At 41.2% G+C, this 23295-nt stretch overlaps 1 protein-coding gene across 1 annotated transcript; it reads right to left on the reverse strand.

Annotated features, from left to right (window-relative positions):
* Positions 1 to 10453: 10453 nt before the first annotated feature.
* LOC118403460 lies at positions 10454 to 20161 on the reverse strand. Its single transcript, XM_035802176.1, has 5 exons — positions 19758 to 20161; positions 18141 to 18451; positions 16619 to 16966; positions 11229 to 11669; positions 10454 to 10458 (listed from the first exon to the last, which is right to left on the reverse strand). The coding sequence occupies exons 1-5, from the start codon at positions 20159 to 20161 to the stop codon at positions 10454 to 10456; spliced, it is 1509 nt and encodes a 502-aa protein (XP_035658069.1).
* Positions 20162 to 23295: the final 3134 nt, after the last annotated feature.

Raw genomic sequence — 23295 nt, forward strand, 5'->3', positions numbered from 1 at the left:
GAGTCTAATATGTTAGTCATCACCAACTGCCCATCCGGTCCCACAGCGATACCCCATGGCTCTGTAATGTTCGCTACAGTACAGACAAACTCCCCACGGCTTGTGAACTTGTCTACCCTGTTGCTTTCACGGTTTGCCACGATAATGTGACCCGAGGGGCCAATAAGAATATTTCTTGGGGATCTTAATTGACCCTGGCCGTGTCCAAAGTTTCCAAATTCAAATATCTTCTTTCCCAATTGACTGTAGAACTTAACACTTTGGTGGCCTGTCAGCAGGATATTTCCTTCGTTGTCCGATATGACCCCATTGATTCGCACGTTTCGTTTCTTAAAACTCGCTTTAAAACTCCGAACGAGAGGGCCATTTGGCTGGAACATCATTACTGTATCTCCCTCCCCCACAATAACTTTGTTGTTGCGCACGTCTATCGCAATGACGGGATGGTGATAACTACTATTGACTGGTACATCGAACTTCTCCATAGGCAGGCCGTACCTTCGGTACTGTACAACACATGCACTTAATAAAACCCTATTCCCCACTACCCACAGGTAGCCGGGTTTCACATCAACAGCAACACTGATAGGATACATTCTTCCATTTTCACCCGGCAGTACCGTTTGGAAGAGGCGCAGATATGTCCCATTTATGCTGAAGACTTGGACCCGCTTGTTGATGTCATCAGTCACAAATATCTCATTATCAGCTGACACAGCCACTCCGTAGTTACCTCTGAATTTTTCAGGTTGTGCTCCTTTCCCACCAAAGGTGATCTTTTGCATCTTTCTGTGATGGTTTTCTGAAGAAGAAAAAAGTAAAAAAGAATTTTGTGTTTAATACATTGACGTGTACGTGCAAAAGTTTGAGTTTGATGTCGGTAGTGAGTACATGCCACGATCACTGCTTAGAGAAGGTTGAAGGGATATGTGTATTAAGCTTGCTCAACTTCTCCGTTCATATATATATAGAGAGAGCTTCCGTAATTGTCTCTAAAGAAATTCTTCCCTGAGCAACGATATGTGAAGTTTCGTGCAAGGCTCACCTCGCTGTGACCTGCTAGAGACTGCCGGTGGTATGGGCTAGCTACATAGACCTGTAAACTCCAGGGGAACGGGTGGCATACAAAGTCGCTGCCGTTTTCTATTTAATTATTTGCAAAACAAATTGCTGCCTGTCTCACCTTCAGGTTCAAGTTTCACCCAAGGCTCACCTTCAGGTTGTGTGCTATTGGAGACTGCCATTGTTGTGGGGCTATATGTACTACCCATTGTAGCTGCCGGTTGCAGATAGCTTTCTGCAATAAATAATAAAATCATATCCAGAATATTCAAGACAATAATCTTGTTTAGTGTCAAATATCTTGATGCATAGTGAAACAAACTCTCTCAAACTTAAACTCTTCAAGTGTACAGACTTATATAAACTTTAATGTTAGTCTTACCTCCATGCTGTGGACTGTTGGATACTGCAGGCGGCGTGGGATCACCAGTGGGACCAGAGGTCAAGGTAGTATCCAAAGTCGCTGCCGGCTGTAGGTAGAGGGTTACCTTGTCATTACTTCATCCAGCAACAAAGCGTCTTACCAAAGCAATGGCGAATTTTGACAGATGTGAGCCACTGTCAACAGTTGCGCGATCAAGCATAATTGTCCTTGTTTCATCCTAATAACGTCCAAGCCAAGGCCAAAATTGAGTCAAACATATCTCAACAACTTGCTAACAAAGCAGCTAAAGCTGAAGGACGAAATCTTACCGCTGGTGTGCTGGTATCAAAGAAGAACCAGAGAAAGACCCCGCCGGCGATGAACAGAGCAATGACTGTAACCGCTTTTACAACTGAGCACACCTGCTGACGTGTATATTCTAAAAAATGCAAAATATATATCGGAACATTCCATGTTCAATTAATTTTTGACTAAGTTTTAAGGCCGCTGTATGAAAATGCATTCTTATAAACAATCAACAAATTCGAAAGTATTATGATAAAAAATTTCTCCACAAGGGTTGGACATTTAAGCTCAGTATAGATTCACAAACAGAACGCTCTTTGTAAAAGATCACTCGATGTCATATTTTATCACGTAACTGTAAGTCAGGCTCCACCTTGCATGCAAAATCAAGAGATTAACCGATCGCGAATGGCTTTAAATATCATCATCGTCATCATATAGACGCATCTTACCGCAAGCTGCAGGATGCTGAACGTTTGGCACGTACATCGGATTTTGATGAAGTACATTCGGTACATGTTGCCTTTCATCACTAACAAGATCAGGAGGATTTCCGTCATCGCTCGATGGGTTTGTCAAGACACCAGTGTTGATGCTACATGAGGCCGCTGGCACACAGTCGAATGCCTCAATAGGAGTTTCGTCGTCATTCTTGTATCTAACAGAATATGGTTGGATTTGGGTGTCTCTATCATTGTTAGCTGACTCGACAATTTCTTCTTGATATTTAACAGCATAGGGCTGGGCGACATCACAGCTGTATGACTCGACGGCAGGTTTTCTGAAAGGTTTAAGACACCTAACAGCACATGGCTGGAGGCAGCGATTGTTGCCATTGTTTACTCCCTCAACACTTTCCTTATCATCGTCTTTCTGTCGTGTAACAGCACACGGTTGTAGGCAGGGGTTGCCATCGCTGTTATCAGACTTGAAGGTGGGTCCAGGGCTGACAATTAGCTCTTTGGAGCTTTGTAGGTACATCGGATTAGGGTTACCATCGTTTGGAGGAGTGTCCACAGTGCTTTTTGTGTACGTCAGGTTCGGATTAACGTCCGTTGTGCATTGTGTGTACATCGGGTTAGGGTTAACTTCGTTTGGAGGATGGTTCACGGTGGTTTGTGTGTACATCGGGTTACGAGTAACGTCGTTTGGAGGACGGTCCATGGTGGTTTGTGTGTACATCGGGTTACGAGTAACGTCGTTTGGAGGACGGTCCACGGTGGTTTGTGCGTACATCGGGTTCGGATTCCTCGTTTCTGTGTGCGCGTGACTATCGTTTCTAATAAAATCTGAAGTATTAGAGTCATTCTCGGATGTACCACACCTTGCCATGTTTATTTTGGCATTGTGGCTACTGTTGGACGCTACTATAATGGCTTCTGTTTTCGTCTGTTCAGAAGATTTCTTCACGTAAGTACTATCATTCTTGTATATATATGCAATGTCGTACGTGTCAAAATCATCAGGGCTGATATCGATGACTTGTCTGTTCTTAGCTGCAGCATCGCTCTTGGTAGACAGTTGTTCATCAGGGATGTGGAGATCGATATCTTCGTCGGGTTGCCTGGTGAGACGTTCCACTGCTTCTGTGCCTAGTTTTGTTGTACTGTCGCATACGAAGTCTTTTCTGACCATATTTGACATTTTGTCGGAATTGCAGTCTTCGTTTATGGCTCAGATAGTTGACGATACTTACACATATTAAGTATCTTCCTGTAAATCAGAAAACCCCAGTCTTGTGGTCTCTTTGCAAACTTACTTAACGCCTCTTACTTTCACTTCATTGACTATCACGAGCGCCGTACACTTGAATCCCACAAGGCTACGTGCACTGTACAGTATGAGTTTCATCGCCCACTGAAAACAAAGCCCTATGTCGTCAACAGGTAGACAAAAAACAATTCATCATGTAGATGAAGCAGCCCACGAGTCATCTGATGCTACCAGACAAGTCATATCGGTGCTAAGATCTGAAGTACGTGTTGTCTCGGCTGTCCCGGTGTAGCTGACATGTTGCTCTTACAGTCTTACTTATAGTTCTTTTAACGATTCATGATCTACTGATATGCTACAAATTCTTGAGCTTGTGTAGTCATTAGATTCTTTTTTTTTTTTTTTTTGCGTGGAAGCACATGTTAGCGAGAACATTTAGTTAATGGAACATCGGCTGTCTGGATGCGATCTTGATGACATTCTTGATAGGAACAACGATATATGGGTTTGGAAATTTATTTATGGTCCTACAGAAGATCAGATACCTCTACTTAATGTGAACAAGTTGCACCACCGTCATCAATTCGTTCATGAAGGGAAAAACAATATGTGAATGCGAACTTGTTTTTTCTACTATGGATAAGAATAAATATTCTATGAATATTCATCCTTTAAATTGGCATGAGACTCCCAAATTTGTTTTAACGTGACAGAATGTACACACTACCAAAAATGCCTTTTCTTTCTTTCTTGTTTTTTCTTGTACCGAGACATTTTTGTCTTCATATAAGATTTTTTTCCTGACTATAAGAAAACAGATTTGTCCACGAATTAAGCAATTTTTTACTTACTGAATTTTCTTGAAGCAAGACTATATTTCTTACAGGTATCTCATAAAGTTTAACTAGATTGTTAGTCTTACAGTAAGATTTTTTTTATAAATGTTCTTGTGCCTATATTCTTTTACTAATAATATTAGTAATATATTGTCATTTGAAGCCTTGTGTTCAACAATCCTTTTCTCACATGAAGATCAGAAAATCTTTTTGCCTAGAAAGATTTTCTTTTTTGAAGATCGGTGCTCTTACAGCAAGACTGTCTTTCTTACTTCAAGAGCACAGTTCTTGATGCCTAGAATTATTTTGAAATTCTTACTTTCAAGATTGGTGTTCTCGCACCAAGAATTGAAATTCTTACTTTGAAAATTGGTGTTCTTACACCAAGAATACATTTCTTACCTCAAGAGCGCACTTCTTATTGCCTAGAAATATTTTCTTACTTCCAAGATTGATTTTCTCACACAAAAGATTAAATTTCTCATATCAAGAGTAAAATTCTTTATTGCCTAGATACATTTCTTATTTCCAAGACTGCTATTCTTACAACAAGAATACCTTTCTTACTACAAGTGCACAATTCTAATTGCCTAGAAATATTTTCTCATTTTCAAGATTGGCATTCTTAAAACCAAAATTAAATTTCTTATAACAAGAATAACTTTCTTACATCAAGACAACAATTCTTATTCCCTAGAAATTTTGTCTTACTTTCAAGATTTGTGTTCTTATGGCAAGATTAAATTTCTTATAACAAGAATAACTTTCTTACATCAAGACAACAATTCTTATTCCCTAGAAATATTTTCTTACTTTCAAGATTTGTGTTCTTATACCAAGATTAAATTTCTTATAACAAGAATAACTTTCTTACATCAAGACAACAATTCTCATTCCCTAGAAATATATTCTTACTTTCAAGATTGGTGTTCTTATACCAAGACTAAATTTCTTACAGCAAGAGCACAATTCTTATTCCCAGAAATATTTTCTTACTTTCAAGATTGGTGTTCTTATACCAAGATTAAATTTCTTATGTCAAGAATAGCTTTCTTACATCAAGAGCACACTTCTTATTGCTAGAAATATTTTCTTAATTGTTCTTACAACAAGAGTAACTTTCTTAAATCAAAAGCACACTTCTCATTGCCTAAAGATATTCTCTTACATCTGAGATTAATATACTCTTACACCAAGACCAAGTTTCGTACACCTAGTGACCTAGGGTACTACTTTGCTGTGCTAATATTGAAGTTTTTGTATTAGCAACATCTTGTTATCTTTAAGTTCAAGACTGAATTTCTTACACCTACAAACAGATTTAGATTATATATGATGCTTGCTTATAAAACTCCATTTTCCTGATACTGAGCATACTAATAACTTAATTATTGTCCTTCTAAAACAGCACCATTACTGCTGTAATGTTGTTGGTGATGGTATCATAATCATAATACATGTCACTAATTGAAAGCTTTTCCAAAGTTGAGATGGGGGCATCCTCTTTGGTCCAACTGGTTTCCAGGCCTAGAACAACACAGACAGTTTATGAACAAACAATTCCCTGATGAATCCCCCCTCCCCCATAAGGATTTTGGACATCAACATCTCTATGCTTTTCCTTCCTTAAAAATATCATACTTACGTCTTAGTGTTTTGGAGGAATTCATGCAAGTGTTCACTTCTACATTCTGCAATTACTGGTCGCCTTATCATGCATATGAAACCAAAGAAATGTTAAATTAAAATACTTTGAAAACCAAGATGGCTGACGTACCTGAATAGATAATGTTCCAAGCTTGACTTTGGCTTTGGTTGCACTTTGGAGCTTAGAAATGCAAGGCCACATTGTAAACAGGGTCCCAGGTGATACAGGAAAGTGTCCTACAGAAATCTACCATATCTGTGCCCTGTATTTGTAAGATCTAGTGCACATCAGACAAACAAACCAGGAGAGGCAGTATGCATGCAAGCTGCAACTGTCTAGAATTTGAAATTTGCAGCAAAGGATGATGGGAGTAATTTCCCATGATCCTTAGCAAAATTGTTGTCTTATTACCAGAAAAATATAGAATTAATTTCTTAAACTCTGATCTGATATTGAGAAAATAGACAAAAATTATGCTGGTTCCAACTAATTGTTCTTTACATCTTGATAGACACATGGATTATGATAAACAGTGTCTGCTAATAAGGTTAATGGAAAAGTTTCTTTATGTGCTAGTTTTTATTAGATATTTTGAATAAAAACAACAATCACGAGTCTTATGCTAGTCAAAGCTTGTTCTGTAATTTCCTGTTTTGTTATTAGTATTCAGCCAAGTAAATCAAGGACCATACTCTTGTACCCAAGTTCTTAATTACCTAGAATTAGGATAGATTATGCAAATCCTCCAGATTTCTAGAACACTCGTGAACGCTAACATGGCTAATGTTATATGAGCAATACTTTCTTCACTTACGAAAAAAATGCGTTTATCAAAGCTTCTGGATACAAAAGACAAGAACATTCAAGATTATTATTCCAGTAATTCCTTACACTTTTTCTTGTGCTTAAATTATCTTGAATGTTCTTGTTTTTCTGAGCAGTATACCTGAGGAAATGTAAGAACGAAATTCTTGTTTTTTCTTGAACATTCCCCAAAAAGCAAGAATAGAGTTTCTCGATGTTTCTTGATATGTGAAACAAGAACATTCAAGACTTTTGTTCCAGTAACTACTTGTTTTTATATCTTGATGTTCTTGTTTTTTTCTTACTATAAGAAAATCAAGAGGGGATAGAGAAAAATTCTTGTATGTTCTTAAATATGGCAAGAATTTCAGTCTTCATACAAGAATACCAAGAATATTTGACTCACATTTCTTGAAAATTCTAAGGGGAAAAAGTCTTTTTGAGAAATTATTTCTTAGCTTAAGAAAAGTAAGGACATTTCTCTTGTTATAAGAATTTACAAGAAAATGGTCTTCGAATGATCACTTTCTTTTTTTCTTATTCATTCTTATTTCTTCTTGAAATTTCTTCAAGCAAGCACATGTGTCCACGAATTAAGTAAAATGTTACTAACCAAGACAAAACAAGACAAATATTTTTCGTAGTGCATCCGTTAAGATAAACAGAACAGACATTTCGTACTTACAGTAAAGCTTCTGAAATCAAGAGTACAGCCTGAACTGATCATGAGACTCACTCACGGCCGAGACATGATATGTGTAGGTGTCCAAAAATATTGAATAAACAAATTGGGAATTGAGCATTGTGCTCTCAAAAGAGGGTGCATAATAATGGTCAAAATATTTCAGGATAGCTTTTAGATATTAGTTAGATAACGAACTTAGAAAGGCGGTTTCGTGTAGACAAATACGAAATATGTCTCTATCAATTGAGATGTCTCATGGCATTTAGTCTCCCTCCCCTGGAAATGACTGAAGTAGACCAGCCGAAATTCTTCGTCTGTAGACGTAAGCTGAGGTTTGGGAGCTAGTTGGTAGAATGTACATATTCATGTATTGTTCAACTTAATGTATACACCCACGTACTTTCAACGACTACATGATGTTGAACAAAATCGCGTGGCGAGCATGTTTCTACGATTAGGGGATCAAGTTTTCTCACAGTTTTAGTAGTAGCAAGATTCTAATGGTATACTGGAAGAAGTCACAAGTTTAAGAGTCTCACGATAATTGCTAATAAGACCCCGGGCGCATATTAATATGTGCCATTATCGCATTTCTGGTCGAAAACAAATTTCCTCCCATGAGTTTGTTTGAGTATATGTCTTATAACTTCTAATACATTTTACTGAGATTGGCTTATTGTTGATTAAGTTATCATAGAAAGTCTATGCATAGTCCTGTAAGGTCAAAACTGACCCCAGCATTGATTTAAACAAACTTTTGAGACCCACACGTAAACTACTTATCGTAAGATCATGAATTTTGTAGGGAATGGTGTTCGTGTGAAACCACATTATGTTAACAACTTTAGTGCCATGATCATGTTATGACTCATGACGTCATCTAGCTAATGTCAGCCGCCATCTTACATTTTGTCTGATAAAGTCGTCAAATTAGCTTAAATTATGAATATTAAATCATAAATTTACGTTGAATTTGATAAGATGTCATAAACAAGTGTGGTTAGCCAAGATACCCATAACATAATACGTGAATGTTTAACCCTATTCAGACCGGGCTTTTTTGGTCATCCCTGGACGGGGGGGGGGGGGCTTTTGAGGCCCTCTACTTCTAAGTCCTATAACTCTAACACGACGTGCCGTAGGGCTAATTTTTTAGGACATTATGTCGACATAATATCTGACAAGTATTAGGGATAAGGGATAATTAGGTTGTTACTATTGATCTGGCATTCGGTCCGCCATCTTGGATTTTTTGCTGATGACGTCATCAAATTAGCATAATTTATGCATATACAATTATGGAAGATATGCTAAATAATATAATATTTTATTTATGTAACAAAATAGCAGTGATATAGCAAATAAATGCGACAAATATATTGTTAGAACCAAAAATAGTGATTTTTGGCAAAACTGCCTGTCAACAAACGGTTCCCATGGCAACACGAAAAAATGGAAAATTTGTCGAAAAAATGGAAAATATGTCAAACTTCGTGAAATTGTTGCCAACGATATTTTAGGAAAACTCATCAAATTTGGTGGCTCTAGCGTGAGCCGTTCTGGTGTTATAGGACACCAAAGTTAGCGCCCCCCGGTCTGAATAGGGTTAAGCCACAATTAGAAAATTTCGTAATAAATATTCCTGTCAGAATTCTGTTGCCATGGCAACAGGACAAATGATGAACTTACTTTGTCAATTGAAATATGTATTATCAACAATTTTTCTGAAAAGATACCAAGTTTAGTGGCCCTAACAAAAGCCGTTAAGGGGCTATGCGACATTGAAGTTGGTGAAGGCATATGAAAAACCTACCCGGTCTGAAAAGCAGTAGTGCATATGTGGTCTTCATGATCTTTTGCATAAATTATGACAATGAGCTTGAATTATCATCACCTAATCATATACCCAAACAGCACCGTAGAGCCAGCTGAACGCACTTTAAATGAATACAATAGGTTCACACCACCACAGGAAAAATCTTTAATTGTCGGCTATGGAGCCGCAACCGGTGCAATGGCCGAGTGGGTAGAGTTTTCGCCTTGCATTCAGTAGGTCGTGAGTTCAATCCCCGGCCGACTCATACTAAATACTCTAAACATGGTACATGATGCTTTCCCTGCTTAGTACTCAGCACTAATGAGGAAGAGTATGGGAGTTAAACACACATCACTACCAGTGGACCAGCCCTCTGTTGTAGTGACTTGCAGAAATTTGTGACCCAAGGGCTTCAAAGTGACTTGCAGAAATTTGTGACCCAAGGGCTTCGAAGTGGAGATGGTCGCCATCCTGCGCATCTGTAGATGCATGGGCAAACTTTAACTTTTATGGAGCCGCCCTGGTTAACCCAAACATGCTTCGTAGATCCAGCTCCACGCACTTTTAATGTATACAATTGGTTCAAGTCACAATCAGGAAAAATCTTAGTCGGCTATGGAGCCGTCCTAGTTAACCCAAACACCTCGGGGCGGGTTATTAACCCTTATTTATTTGCATAAGGTAATATTCAGGGCATGTGCTTGTTTTGAAAACATCAGAAAGCAGTGAGCTCGTTACACAAGTAAGAAGTACTGAAACAGTATCTGATATGTGACGTTGTACTTTTTCTCTGCTTTGTTTCTAGCGAAGCCAAAGAGACTGTACCCTCATACATAAGGGTGATATCCACCCTATCATATCTAGCAGGGAAAGCAAACGTTCCTTTGGACATAATTACTTAGAACAAAGGATCACAAATATCAGTTGAAGCAAAATTTATATATGGGGAAGAAGTGCAAAAACATGTGCAAAACATATATTGTGATAAGTGAAATTTATGAAAACCAACAAACCATCACGTAAACTTGTTTGCTATCTTAACTTTGAATCCAAAAACAAGGTATCAAAGAAACGCCGGGGAACATAAAGTTCTTGTCAAAACATGACACACACACATTCACACCAATGGATGAGTTTCTCCATTGAGTGTTGAAGACTCCGTCCGCCTACCACTGATTTAAATTTACGCTGTGGACAGTGGCTGCAGTCCTCCATCTGACTACCCTGAGCAAGGAGTAAAGATTGAATCATTATTTACGCTAATTAAGAACATGAAGTAAAGACTGAATCATTATCTACGCTAATTAAAATCATGAAGAACATGCTGCAGGTCACTTAAAGCCAGGGCAACCGTCTTGTAGGATTTCAGGTGCGATATGTACCAGGACCGAATGCACTGGAAAGGTTATCTCCAAACAGATTTTGCTTTGGCAAATGGGAAGGAGTTTATCCAGCAGAGGAGTGTTATTGGCCAATAACACTCCTCTACCAGCTAAATTCCTTCCCATTTGCCAAAACAAGATCTGCTTGGAGATTACAGTTCGGCGACCTCATACCTCCCTGAAATATTTAAAGTTTTGTAAATTTGATGTGAATGACTTAGTATACACATTGACATGATTTATGCATGGTGATGTTCAACATTGACTAACATACACACGTCAAAAGTAAAAAAATTCCATCAATAAGTGGTTTTACAATTATTGAACATATTATGCAAGTAAGTTCCTCATTTGCATATTTGGTATCAGTATATGTTCCACCTATCGTAATTTACATGTTTTACATTTATTGAAGTCCAGTTATTGAAAACAATGGAATTATACAATTTTCGTATTGATGATGCAAATAAAGCCACCATTTGCATAACAGGTATATCATTATGAACATCTTTGCCTAAGCTACATGTTACCCTTTAGCTACTATCTACTTTGAACTTTCCTTGTATCGATATTTCTATAGGTTATAAAACAGAATTATTTTTTTTACTTTACCTGGTAATAGTCCGTAGAGGTCTAGCTCTTTGAGCCATGGCTGCCAGCCCGAGTGGGTCTCAGTAACTAGGAACCTCCAATACCGAGCTGTTCCCTGGAACCCGCCGAACTCCTGCCGCTGGCTCGTCCCTCCCTGCACGGTAGTAACAGTCACGACGTCCTCCCAGTTGTACGGACTCTCAACCTGTGAATTTTGCATCGTAAAGTCTGCGATGTCATGGATTGTGTCGCCGTAGTTGTTTACAGCGACACGAGTAATAGTATGTGACGCTGTGAGGTCCAGCACTATATACCAGTTGGCCCAGACACCTTGGGGGTTCCAGAAGGTCTCAGTGTCCCCATCCAATGCCTTTGCGGCATCATACGTCACTCCGTTGCCTGGGGCCCACGGTGTGCCGGTGGAGTCCACAACCCATGACGGATCCCTTACCATCCACACACCTGGAGACGTATAACGTATGTCATCATTTCTCCGTCAATATTTCGTATACAAATTAAAAAGATACCTTAACTAAACGTTAATATGTCTTATATATATATATATATATATATATATATATATATATATATATATATATATATATATATATATATATATCAACCCTATTCAGACCGGGGGGGGGGCTTTTGAGGCTCGTCCCAACTTTGATGTCTCATAACGCCAGAACGGCTTATGCTAGAGCCACCAAATTTAGTGAGTTTTCCTAAAATATTGTTGGCAACAATTTCCAATTTTCTTGTTGCCATGGCAACCATTTGTTGACAGGCAGTTTTGCCAAAAATCGCCAATTTAACAATGTATTTTTCACGTTTATTTGCTATATTACTGCTATTTTCTTACATATATTAGAATATGTTTCATAATTAGTTATGCATAAATTTTGCTAATTTGATGACGTCATCAGGTCAATCCAAGATGGCAGACCGTATGGCCAGATCAAGAAAAACTAGCTTATTATCCCTTTAAATTTGTAACCGACTGGTATTTTTTCATCAAAAACTATCTAAATGAATGTATTTGCTATATTTCCATTGCCCAACTGGTATCTTAGATGCACATGACGTCATTTTATGACGTCATTTTGACGTCATTGATGTTGCTATTGGCAACACAAGTCGTAACAAACATTATCATTCTGTCATCTGCCCTTGCTGTTACATTTTTGGAGCAAAACGTGAGGTTTTCTGAGAATACCCTATTTTCATGTGTCCGGCCAGTTTAATCAAATTTATGACGTCATAATTACGTCAACGTAACGTAACGTCAAACGTCTAATACTTGTCAGATATTATGTCTTTATCCTCTACAAAAAACATGTTTCGTTACATTCTCAACCATCTTGGGCAGCATTCTACTAACAGCCCACTGCTTAGTGTTAATTGTAAACTCTCACCATGATCCCTCTCCCTTCACTCCCAGGCATGAAGGCATACCACACATCCTTAAACCATCCTTTAACAGTCCATTCCCGTTAACTCCCCTGCTGGACAACACATGTGCCAATCACCCCCTGAAGTTAACATTAGTCTCTATCCTCATTAACTCTAATGGTAAACTAGCACCCCACTGCAGACCTAAATTCACTCTGTTCAGCCTCACCCTGATAATCCTTCTGGCTGGAGATGTGGAGTTAAATCCGGGACCTAGGGCACCGAAGTACCCCTGCGGCGTATGCCATCGAGCCGTCAGGTGGGAAAAGGTGGACGGCCGGCATGCCATCTGTTGCGACTCATGTGATGTCTGGTACCATACTGACTGCATGGGGATGTCAACACCGGTCTATAATACCATCAACAACCCTAACGTGTCCTGGATTTGCTGCTCCTGCGGCCTACCTAACTTCAGCTCCAGCCTCTTCAACACTACAGTATTCGAAACTTCTAATTGTTTCTCTTCCTTTAACACCAGCACCTGTTCTAGTCCAGCAAGATCTATCGGCTCGCCTATCGCTACGTCTTCGCCTATCGGATATGGTATTACTCCACCGCCTCGCGACCGCACACATACCAAACCAGTCAGGACCTGTGTGATCAACTTTCAATCTATCCGCAATAAGGTACCTGAACTGCATGCATTTTGCGAAGCTGTGCAACCAGACATTGTTGTTGGCACTGAGACGTGGCTGGACTCGTCAGTGGGCAGCAGCGAAATCTTTCCGGACACGTACAATGTGTTCAGGAGAGACAGAGCTGGCCGGGGAGGGGGTGTGCTTGTTGCTGTAAAGAACAACATCATAGCAACCCACCACCCAGACCCGGACTGTCCCTGCGAGTTGACCTGGGTCCGGGTCCATCTGGCTAACAGTAAGTCCATCTACATAGGGGCCTACTATCGCCCCCCCTCAGCTGGTCATGATGATTTTGTAGCACTAGAAAGATCAGTGCTGCAAAAGCGGGCTAATAACAACAATGCCCACATCTGGCTAGCAGGCGACTTCAACCTGCCTGATGCGACCTGGAACCCTGAAGCTAATACCACCGCTTCCAATCCATCCACTCTCACTAGCAATTACATCAGCCTTGCCAATGACTGTGGTCTGGAACAAATGGTCTGTGAACCAACTCGTACTGTGGGGCAAACTTCGAACACCCTGGATCGGTTTCTCACCACAAATTCCACCTTAGTGGAGAGAGTCAAAATCTTACCAGGTCTCAGCGATCATGACATCCCGCTGATTGATGTTCAAGTAAAGCCCCAAACATCAAACCCAAAAGATCGGCTCATATACCTGTGGAGGAAAGCTAACATCGATGCACTCCAGCAGGATATGGCAACATACAGTCGAGAGTTTGCAGACCAGGCTCAGCACAACACTGCCTCAGAAAACTGGGAGCTGTTTAAGGCAGCCGTTAGTGGTGCTGCCAATAAGCATGTCCCCAGGAAAAAAGTGAGGCCACAATCCAACAAACCTTGGATAACTCCCCAGATTCGCAAAGCTATGCGTAAGCGGTCTGAACTTTTTTCCAAGGCTAGGAGATCCAACTCCAATGAAGCCTGGGCAAAATTCAAGAGGTGTAGGAAGGGCGTTAAGCAGAGAGTTAGGAAGGCCCATAGGGATTATGTCTCCAATTACCTGGAGTCTAACATCGAGGATAACCCCAAGGCCTTTTGGAGCTATGTCAAATCCATCAGACAAGACTCTACTGGTGCGTCCGCCCTAAGACATCAGGGGGTGCTAACATCTGACCCCAAAGAAAAGGCTGATGCGCTGGGGGCCCAGTTTGAGTCAGTGTTTACCAGGGAGGATAAGACCACCGTTCCTACCCTTGGCGAACCCAAAGCTCCAACTATCCCCTCCCTTAACATCACAGTGGAGGGGGTAGCCAAACAGCTCTCCTGTCTTAACCCCAGCAAGGCCACAGGACCAGACGGATTACCACCTCGCCTCCTGAAGACCGTAGCCGAACAAATTGCGCCAATATTACAGGTCATATTCTCCCAGTCAATATCCACGGGAGATGTTCCTGAAGATTGGAGAACAGCTAACATCGCTCCAATCTTCAAAAAGGGGGACAGAACCTTGCCATCAAACTATAGGCCGGTGTCTCTGACATCGGTCTGTGACATCGTGCACAGCCACATGATGAAACATCTAGACGCTCATGGCATTCTGTCCCCTGCGCAACACGGCTTCAGGAAGGGTCTGTCCTGCGAGAGCCAGCTGGTGCTTACCCTCCAAGACCTGGCCAAGAACATGGACCAGAACAAACAGGTCGATGCCGCGGTGCTTGACTTTAGCAAAGCATTCGATACTGTGCCACACGAACGTCTGCTGAGCAAACTCGAGCACTATGGTATTTCTGGCCTCCTTCAGTCTTGGCTTAGGGCCTTCCTTACGGAGAGAACCCAGAGGGTTGTCTTTGACGGTGGAACATCTAAAGCTGTCAAGGTCACCTCTGGAGTTCCGCAGGGTACTGTGTTAGGCCCTCTGCTATTCCTGCTCTACATTAATGACCTACCCGATTCCGTAGACTCACAATGTTCGACTGTTTGCTGACGATTGCTTGATTTATCGAACTATCAGCAAGCCTTCTGACGCACAAGGGCTGCAGTCTGACCTCGATGCGCTAACAGAATGGCAAAATCGTTGGCTCATGTCGTTCAACCCCTCTAAATGTCACATCCTCCATATCACCCGTAAAAAGCACCCCATCATAACTCAGTACTCCCTCTGTGGAGAAGCCCTTACCGGTGTTAAGTCCCACCCCTATCTTGGAGTACAACTGTCCGACGATTTGCGGTGGGACACCCATATCAACCACGCCACTAGTAAAGCTGGTAAGGTCCTAGGAGTCATTCGGCGCAACTTGACCCATTGTCCATCTAGGGTCAAGGCCACTTGTTACAAAGCGCTGGTACGGCCTCACTTGGAATATAGTGCCATCGTCTGGGACCCGTACACCAACAAAGGGATACAGGCGGTGGAGGCCGTCCAGCGCAGGGCAGCCCGAGTGACCCTAAATGACTACCGGCAGACTAGCAGCGTGACACAAATGCTTTCAGACCTGCAGTGGCGCCCTCTCTCCGAAAGGAGGAGGAACGCCCGCCTCACCTTTTTCTATAAAGTAGTCAACAATAATATTAACATAGACGCCAGCAATATTCTGAAGCCTGCCCAAGGGCGTACCCGGGGTAGTCACGGCTTCAAATATCAACACATATTTGCACGCACCGATATCTACAAACATTCTTTTTTCCCACGCACAATTCCCGAGTGGAATGCCCTGCCTGGCACGGTTGTAAGCGCTCCCAACGTTGAGCACTTCCGTGCCAGGCAGGCGGCCTGCCCGCCCTAACCCGGGAGCCTCAGCTCCCCCCCCCCCTACTTTTGCCCCTCGCGGGGTCATTTGGGGGTATCCTATGCAGATGCAGATGCAGAAAAATGGTGGCCATACGACACGTCGTTTAGGAGTTATAAGACGTAGAAGTGGAGGGCCTCAAAAAAGCCCGGTCTGAATAGAGTTAAATATGGAGCGATTGTTGACACATTACACACCACCACAACGGCACATATACACTTGTAGTATGTAAAGTATATCTGGTAACATTCACATGACCACCCCCTCAAGACACTTGTGTTGTATTCTCTATGTACCCACCTGTGATACAGCGATATGACGCCTCAAAACACTTGTGTTGTATTCTCTATGTACCCACCTGTGATACAGCGGTATGACGCCTCAAGACACTTGTGTTGTATTCTCTATGTACCCACCTGTGATACAGCGGTATGACGCCTCAAGACACTTGTGTTGTATTCTCTATATACCCACCTGTGATACAGCGGTATGACGCCTCAAGACACTTGTGTTGTATTCTCTATGTACCCACCTGTGATACAGCGGTATGACGCCTCAAGACACTTGTGTTGTATTCTCTATGTACCCACCTGTGATACAGCGGTATGACGTATCCAGGTACTTCTGCACACCCGAGCAGGGGTCTCCGCCGAAAGCGAAGTAATCGGCCCGCACGGCGCACTGCTGTTGGCCCTGGCAGGCTCCCCTCACCACTGACAGGCTGCTGGCTGCCCGGCAGTCGGTGGTACAGACGGAACATCCACAGGCGGGGTACCGATCGGGCGACGCCCGGCCGAAGGTGGCGTCCATGATCAGGAGCGTCTTACCCTCCGCGCACGACAGATGCAAGGTGCCCCACTCACAGGTGTAGGCTGTTTGTATATCGCTTGAGCTCGTTGTTGTCAGCAACTGACCAGGGACTGTCGGAAACACCGATTCTACCGGAAAAGAATAGGATTGGTTAATATTTGAACAGAGACACCCAATTTCTGACACTAGTGTGTTTTTACTTATGTTGCAATTTTAAACTCCATATCCGGCCGGCCTTAGTTGGCTTCCAAGATCAGGAGCGTCTTTTCCTCCTCGCATGTCAGCTCACCACAGGCATAGGATGGTTCTGTATCTATGTTTGACATGTTTAAGAATCAATTTTATCAACAACTCAACAAATAGTCTGTAAACGCTTGATACCAACATGATGGACTTCACTCGATAAGCACTTGACAACACTCTGTTCTTATTAAACGATCTGCATTGTAGTATGAATATGTCATAGCGTTCACATGTAGTAAATCCTTAAAGAAAGATTCACAGATGGCCCTATCGCTACCAATAAATATTCTTTTTACTGAACGATCTGCATTCAATTTATCATTCAATTTATCATAGTCTTCACTAGTAATCACTCTACAGCCATAATTTACAGTCTTCACTTAAGTAATCACTCTACAGCCATGATTGATAGTCTTCAATAGTAATTACTCTACAGCCATAATTTGTAGTCTTCATTAGTAATCGCTCTACAGCCATATATTACATTAGTCATTAGTAATCATTCTACAGCCATAATTGATAGTCTTTACTAGTAATCACTCTACAGTCATAATTTATAGATTTCACTAGTAATCACTCTGTAGCCATAATTAATAGATTTCAGTCGTAATCACTCTACAGCCATAATTTATAGTCTTCACTTGTAATCACTCTACAGTCATAATTTATAGTCTTCACTAGTTATCACTCTACAGCCATAATTTATAGTCTTCACTAGTAATCACTCTACAGCCATGATTGATAGTCTTCAGTAGTAATTACTCTACAGCCATAATTTATAGTCTTCACTAGTAATCACTCTACAGCTATAATTTATAGTCTTCAATAGTAATTACTCTACAGCCATAATTTATAGTCTTTACTAGGAATCACGCTACAGCCATAATGTATAGTCTTCACTAGTAATCACTCAACAGCTATAATTGATAGTCTTCACTAGTAATCACTATACAGCCATGAGTGATAATCTTCACTAGTAATCACTCTACAGCCATAATTGATAGTCTTCACTAGTGATCACTTTACAGCCATAATTTATAGCCAAGAAGCTGACCTCACCTTTACAAGCATCGCGCGCTGCGACAATCTGTTCTTGAGTCATGGCGTAGTTGTACAGTTGCAGGCAGGCGATACGCCCCGCGAAGTACCGAGGATCATCTTCGTCCTGGGCCCTCACCGCCACCCGGACAGGATGCTGACTTGCAACTTCGGTAACCCCGATGTATTGTTCACGTGCCAGTTCCCCGTTGCTCCAGAGGGAGGCCACTCCTGTTGTGCTGTCGTAGGTTCCACCAACGTAGTTCCAGGCGTCCAGTTGCAGCACTCTTGCAACTACATCAGATGAAAAATGTCCATCTCTGCCTATCGGCCTACAACATACAAGGATAATTCTATTCAATTCAACCAGGAGAACAATAAATTGATCTGGCTTTTAAAAAAATTAAAAATTAACCCTATCCAGATCGGGCTTTTTTGGGATACCTGTGACGGGGGGGGGGGGCTCTTTTGACCCCCCCTTCGTATTTTCAAAACGGCTTAAGTTACGATCACCAAATTTGGAGGGGATGATGTACTAGTTAAGTTTTATATATTCTGAAAGTTTAGTATCGCTATGACGTAATATGACGTAATTATGACGTCATAATGTCATATTTTAGGCTAAAATCGTCTACATATGAAATTTCCGCTATACTTAAAGGTATTTAAGAAAACGATGACTATAAAGGTTATCGTATTGGTGTCTAAGTCTGCCAAAACTTTTGTTGCCAATGACGACGACACTGACGCCAATATGATGTCAGAAAATGACGTCATTTGTCCGCCATCTTGGATCGACAAGCTTGAATTTTTTAAAATACGATTTTTCCACATATAACCCCAAAACACAATGGAAGTGGACTAAAAAGGTTCAAATGATTGTGTTTTGTAAGAAAATAAAAGATTTTGACGGAATTTGAGTAAAAATAGCATGCATTTATCGTTAAAATTGGCATTGTCCGCCATCTTGGATTTTGATCCACGACGTCATCAAATTAGCATAAATTATCAATAATTAATTAGAATGTAACTTTAAATTACACAGGATCTTAATGATATAGATAAACAAGTTTGGTTCAGCAATAAAACTATGAAATCCCATAATTCAAACTGAAATTAGTAAATTTGGTAAAATATGCCTGTCAGAAACCCGTTGCCATGGCAATACAAAAAATCACAAACTAAAACTTTTTTCGCAGAATTGTTGCTAACAATATTCTAGGAAAAGTCACCAAGTTTCGTAGTCCTAGCACACGTCGTTCGGCAGTTATCTGACGTCAAAGTTGGCGCGGGCACTTTTAGCCCCCCCCCCCCCGGTCTGGATAGGGTTAAAAAACAACGTTACGTATGAAACAACAAGGGAGTAGAAACAGAAAGAAACAACATGCCTCCAACCGGGATCGGACCCGGGCCGGCAGATCACAAATCGAAAGTGCAAACCGTTCGGCCAAAAGGCTTACTAATAGGCTGTTAGGCTTCTTCGGTTTAGCAATCCTTGAACACCACTGTTACACGTATCTTTACACTAGACAAGCAATTCAACGGGGCCGGCCAACTCCTGTAATAGCAAAACTCCCCTGGCAAATTATTCTCCCTATACTGGCCAGTGTATTTAGTCTGGTAGAGACTAAAACGTACCGCAGCTGAAGGTCATGTGGTTGCAACTGCCAAAAGTGCAATGCCCAATGCCAGATATTGGGGTTGGTCCCGACGTAGTCGAAGATCGGTCCATCCTCTCCTGTAGGATAGACGTGTGCCAGTATGGTGAAGGAGTAGCGCACGTCCAATTTGCCGTTGTTGGGAATGTCGATGTAGGAATTTGCAGTTCCAGAAAACAGGAAAGCTCCGTCGGCTTCGCCATACGGACCTGCGGCTAACTGGGTCCCCGTTGATGTCCCGTCGTTTCCGTTACCGGTGATGTCTGATGCTCCAAACCGTGCGTTCAAGGGCCACAAACCTACCGCATCAGTCGTAGCTGCAGGGACGGCTGTAGTAGCTGAAACTGAGATTTGTTTATATATTTGCGCAAGGAGAAAGCACATAATAAATGATACAATAAACAATAGATACGGGTCCAGGAGAGAAAAATATCAACAGAAAGTGTAATTAAACACCACAGAGTGCCTGCTACTTTACCAGTAACCAATATGACAGCCTTGTGGACCAGGTTATTGACCTTATTCGTATGGGCAAGAAGAGCAGGAAACGGGGCAAAAAAATCAATGCAAACACGAAATGTAACAGGGCACAGACTTCCAATGCAGTCCTGCATTTGAATACTTAGAGGACATGTAAGAAAAGAGCTGTGAAAAGTCACCTACGTGAGGTTTAATGGCTTGTAAAGTCTGACTTCTACATTGTATCTGCAGAAACTTTCGGCCAGTTTGATACGGTACAAAGGTCAACACTACAGCAGAACGAGCTCTTGCTGTCCCCCTTGACTAGTAGATCAAAGGTCACCAAACGTATATATCAGACTGCCTAGGACACTCCAAACACTCTAACTGAGCTAAAAGCCTACTTAAAAGTAAAAAGAAAATGAAATAGCTAAAACAAATACCTGTTATTTTCAGCTTAAAAATGCCAACATTTCCCAAGGAAAAGGCTGCTTTTAACAAACAAAATTTGCATCAAATTTGACCTAATACGCCTGCGTATTAATGGTGACCTGTCACCTGCTAAAATGTCACTGAAGAATCCATCATACCATGCGACTGTGTGAAGGCCGGAAGTCTCTGTGACAAGGTATGTTCCCGGATGTGCGCAACTCGCAATGTCAGCCTGTCGATCTTAGCCTGCACTTCTGAGATCCGTCCTAGTAAATGTAGCAAAGAGTAATTTTAAAATGGTCTAACACACAATAATAACTTAATTGCAAATCTCTGCCCGAGGGCTATTTGCAGCGGGAAAATAGTGTAGAACAATATTATACGTGTGTAGTCTAAACGACTCTAAACACTGACGTATTTGGTTTGACTTCTTTTTTGAGACAGTTAAGACGAAGGATCCCACCTTTTCTGTAATGCTTTTTGTGATGTTGACAATCAGGGTGGAATTTATTGGCCTCTTTAGGAGATCTTTTCTTTCGTGATCGTTGAAGGGTTTGAATACTAGATACTATTATTATTATCAATTTTTCGCATACATTTACCTTATAAATTAGCTATTAAAATATTTCATTACAGTACACCCCTTGCCTACACATCGAATCACAGAAAAGTCAGAACCTTCTTCATTCGTCAGGACCAAGGAGGTTGAAAAGAGAACCTCCTTAACAGGAGGAAGTGCGATCAAAGAGCCCATTGACCGTAGTGAATGTTGTTACCGTCTTATAAAGAAGGGCATTAACATTTCTTCCCTGCCTACTGAATGGCACAAAGCAAGAACCGTTTTATAAAGGAGTTTATGACATTTACTGTCTGAGAAATCAAACTTTCTAGGAAATAGTTTCATCAGCATTGTGAATCACTGTTTATACCCCCTGTCCACTAGGACGGCGCTCTCACCGCGTTCTCTCTGTGGCTTCAAGTTTGACTTATAGCTTAACGGATTTTATGGAAATTATTTTTACTGCGACCTAGATTGGATATGTGTAACCTTCACTTTCACACTGGGTATATCATACAAATACGTAAAAGTGTGACTGAGAAGACAGCAAAACACAGTGTAAAAATGTAAAATTTTGTTCGATACATTTGTTGAGCGATATGTCAAATTTTAGGTCGCAGAGAGAGCGCGGCGAGAGCGCCGTCCTAGTGGAAAGGGGGTATAAGTACGTACGTCACAAAATCAGACCAATATTGGTGGGAACAGACAGTAGCCGGAACGAAGGCTAGGTATAAACTCATTGTGTTGAGAGAAATTTGATAAACGCTAAGGTGGGCCTACTGACAAGAACTCGGTTAACAACAGAAAGAAATAATTATGTTACCAAGTGCCAAAGAACCGTAAGGGTAGACCTACTGACTTTTCAATCGGGCCGCGTCCTGCTGAGTTATTCCGTACACATTCTGGTTTGGCCACATCACCGCAAAGTACAGGAGAACGAAGGCCTTGCTGTAGGTCCAGTTTACCATGGTGATCCTTCTTGGGCTAAGAATAAGAAATACAACAGTTAAAAGTGGATTTTTTAATGATAACTTGCCAAAGGTGTAGTAAGTTTACATACTTACTACCAAGTTTACATAAAGTAAAGCATAGGTTCCATTTCGAACATACCTGGCAGGGCGTTACATCTGTAGGAAAGGAACGCAACGTTCTTCAATCTGCCCAAGTATAAAATGTGTACATGACTTCTGTTGGGGAATTTAAATGTGGTAGAAAGAGAGGGATGTACTTATGACACTATGGTTCACTGCCGTTATGACCTCGAAATGCTCTTTGGACCTTTTGCGCTGACTTTATTGATAATGAGACAAGTCATTACAAGGGTCTGCCTAGGCAGCTTTGGACTGGTAGCGGCAGAACCTAAAAAAATACGGACGAACATTCAAAGAATTCATTACAAGAAACGTTATAATACATTTGACCTATCCAATTAATGATGACTTATTAAAGTTTAGGGACCTACCTTGTCTACGATGACTTCACGTACCCCTGTATGACCAACGGAATGTCTGTTCTTAGTGCAACACATAAAACGTTTGAAGTCTTTATAAAGTCTACAGTAACATTACTAATCTGTTGTAACTGCATTACGTCAACACAAGAGCTTTTAGCGCAAGGTTGACAGAGAAAAGAAAAGAATGGTATCTGGTGTCTCCGTAAGTGGCACCAATTTCCCCACTCTCAATAAACAGTCCTTCTGAATTTGTAAAGGTGGATATCGTCAACAACTGCAGTATAATGTCAGTCCTTGAACCCAGGTCGATTTAATTATAGGCTTAAAAACCCTTCCATTATATAACACGTCCCCGCAAATTGAATTTAGGGTGTGTTTGGGTTGCTTTAACAAATTGTTGCTTAAGATTGAACCTAATTAACAGAAATAAGTGCCTCTCCTTACAGACAACTAATTTCTATTGAATCGACTTCTTAAGAATACATTATTGCTTTAACCCTATTCAGGCCGGGCTTGTTTTTGGTATGGCCATCCCTGGACGGGGGTGGGGGTGGGGTGTGCTTTTGAGGCCCGGCCCATCTGACATCTAAAATTCTAAAACGAAAAATGGTCTGG

The sequence above is a fragment of the Branchiostoma floridae genome, chromosome 16 (assembly GCF_000003815.2).
Source record: "Branchiostoma floridae strain S238N-H82 chromosome 16, Bfl_VNyyK, whole genome shotgun sequence".
NCBI lineage: Eukaryota > Metazoa > Chordata > Leptocardii > Amphioxiformes > Branchiostomatidae > Branchiostoma > Branchiostoma floridae.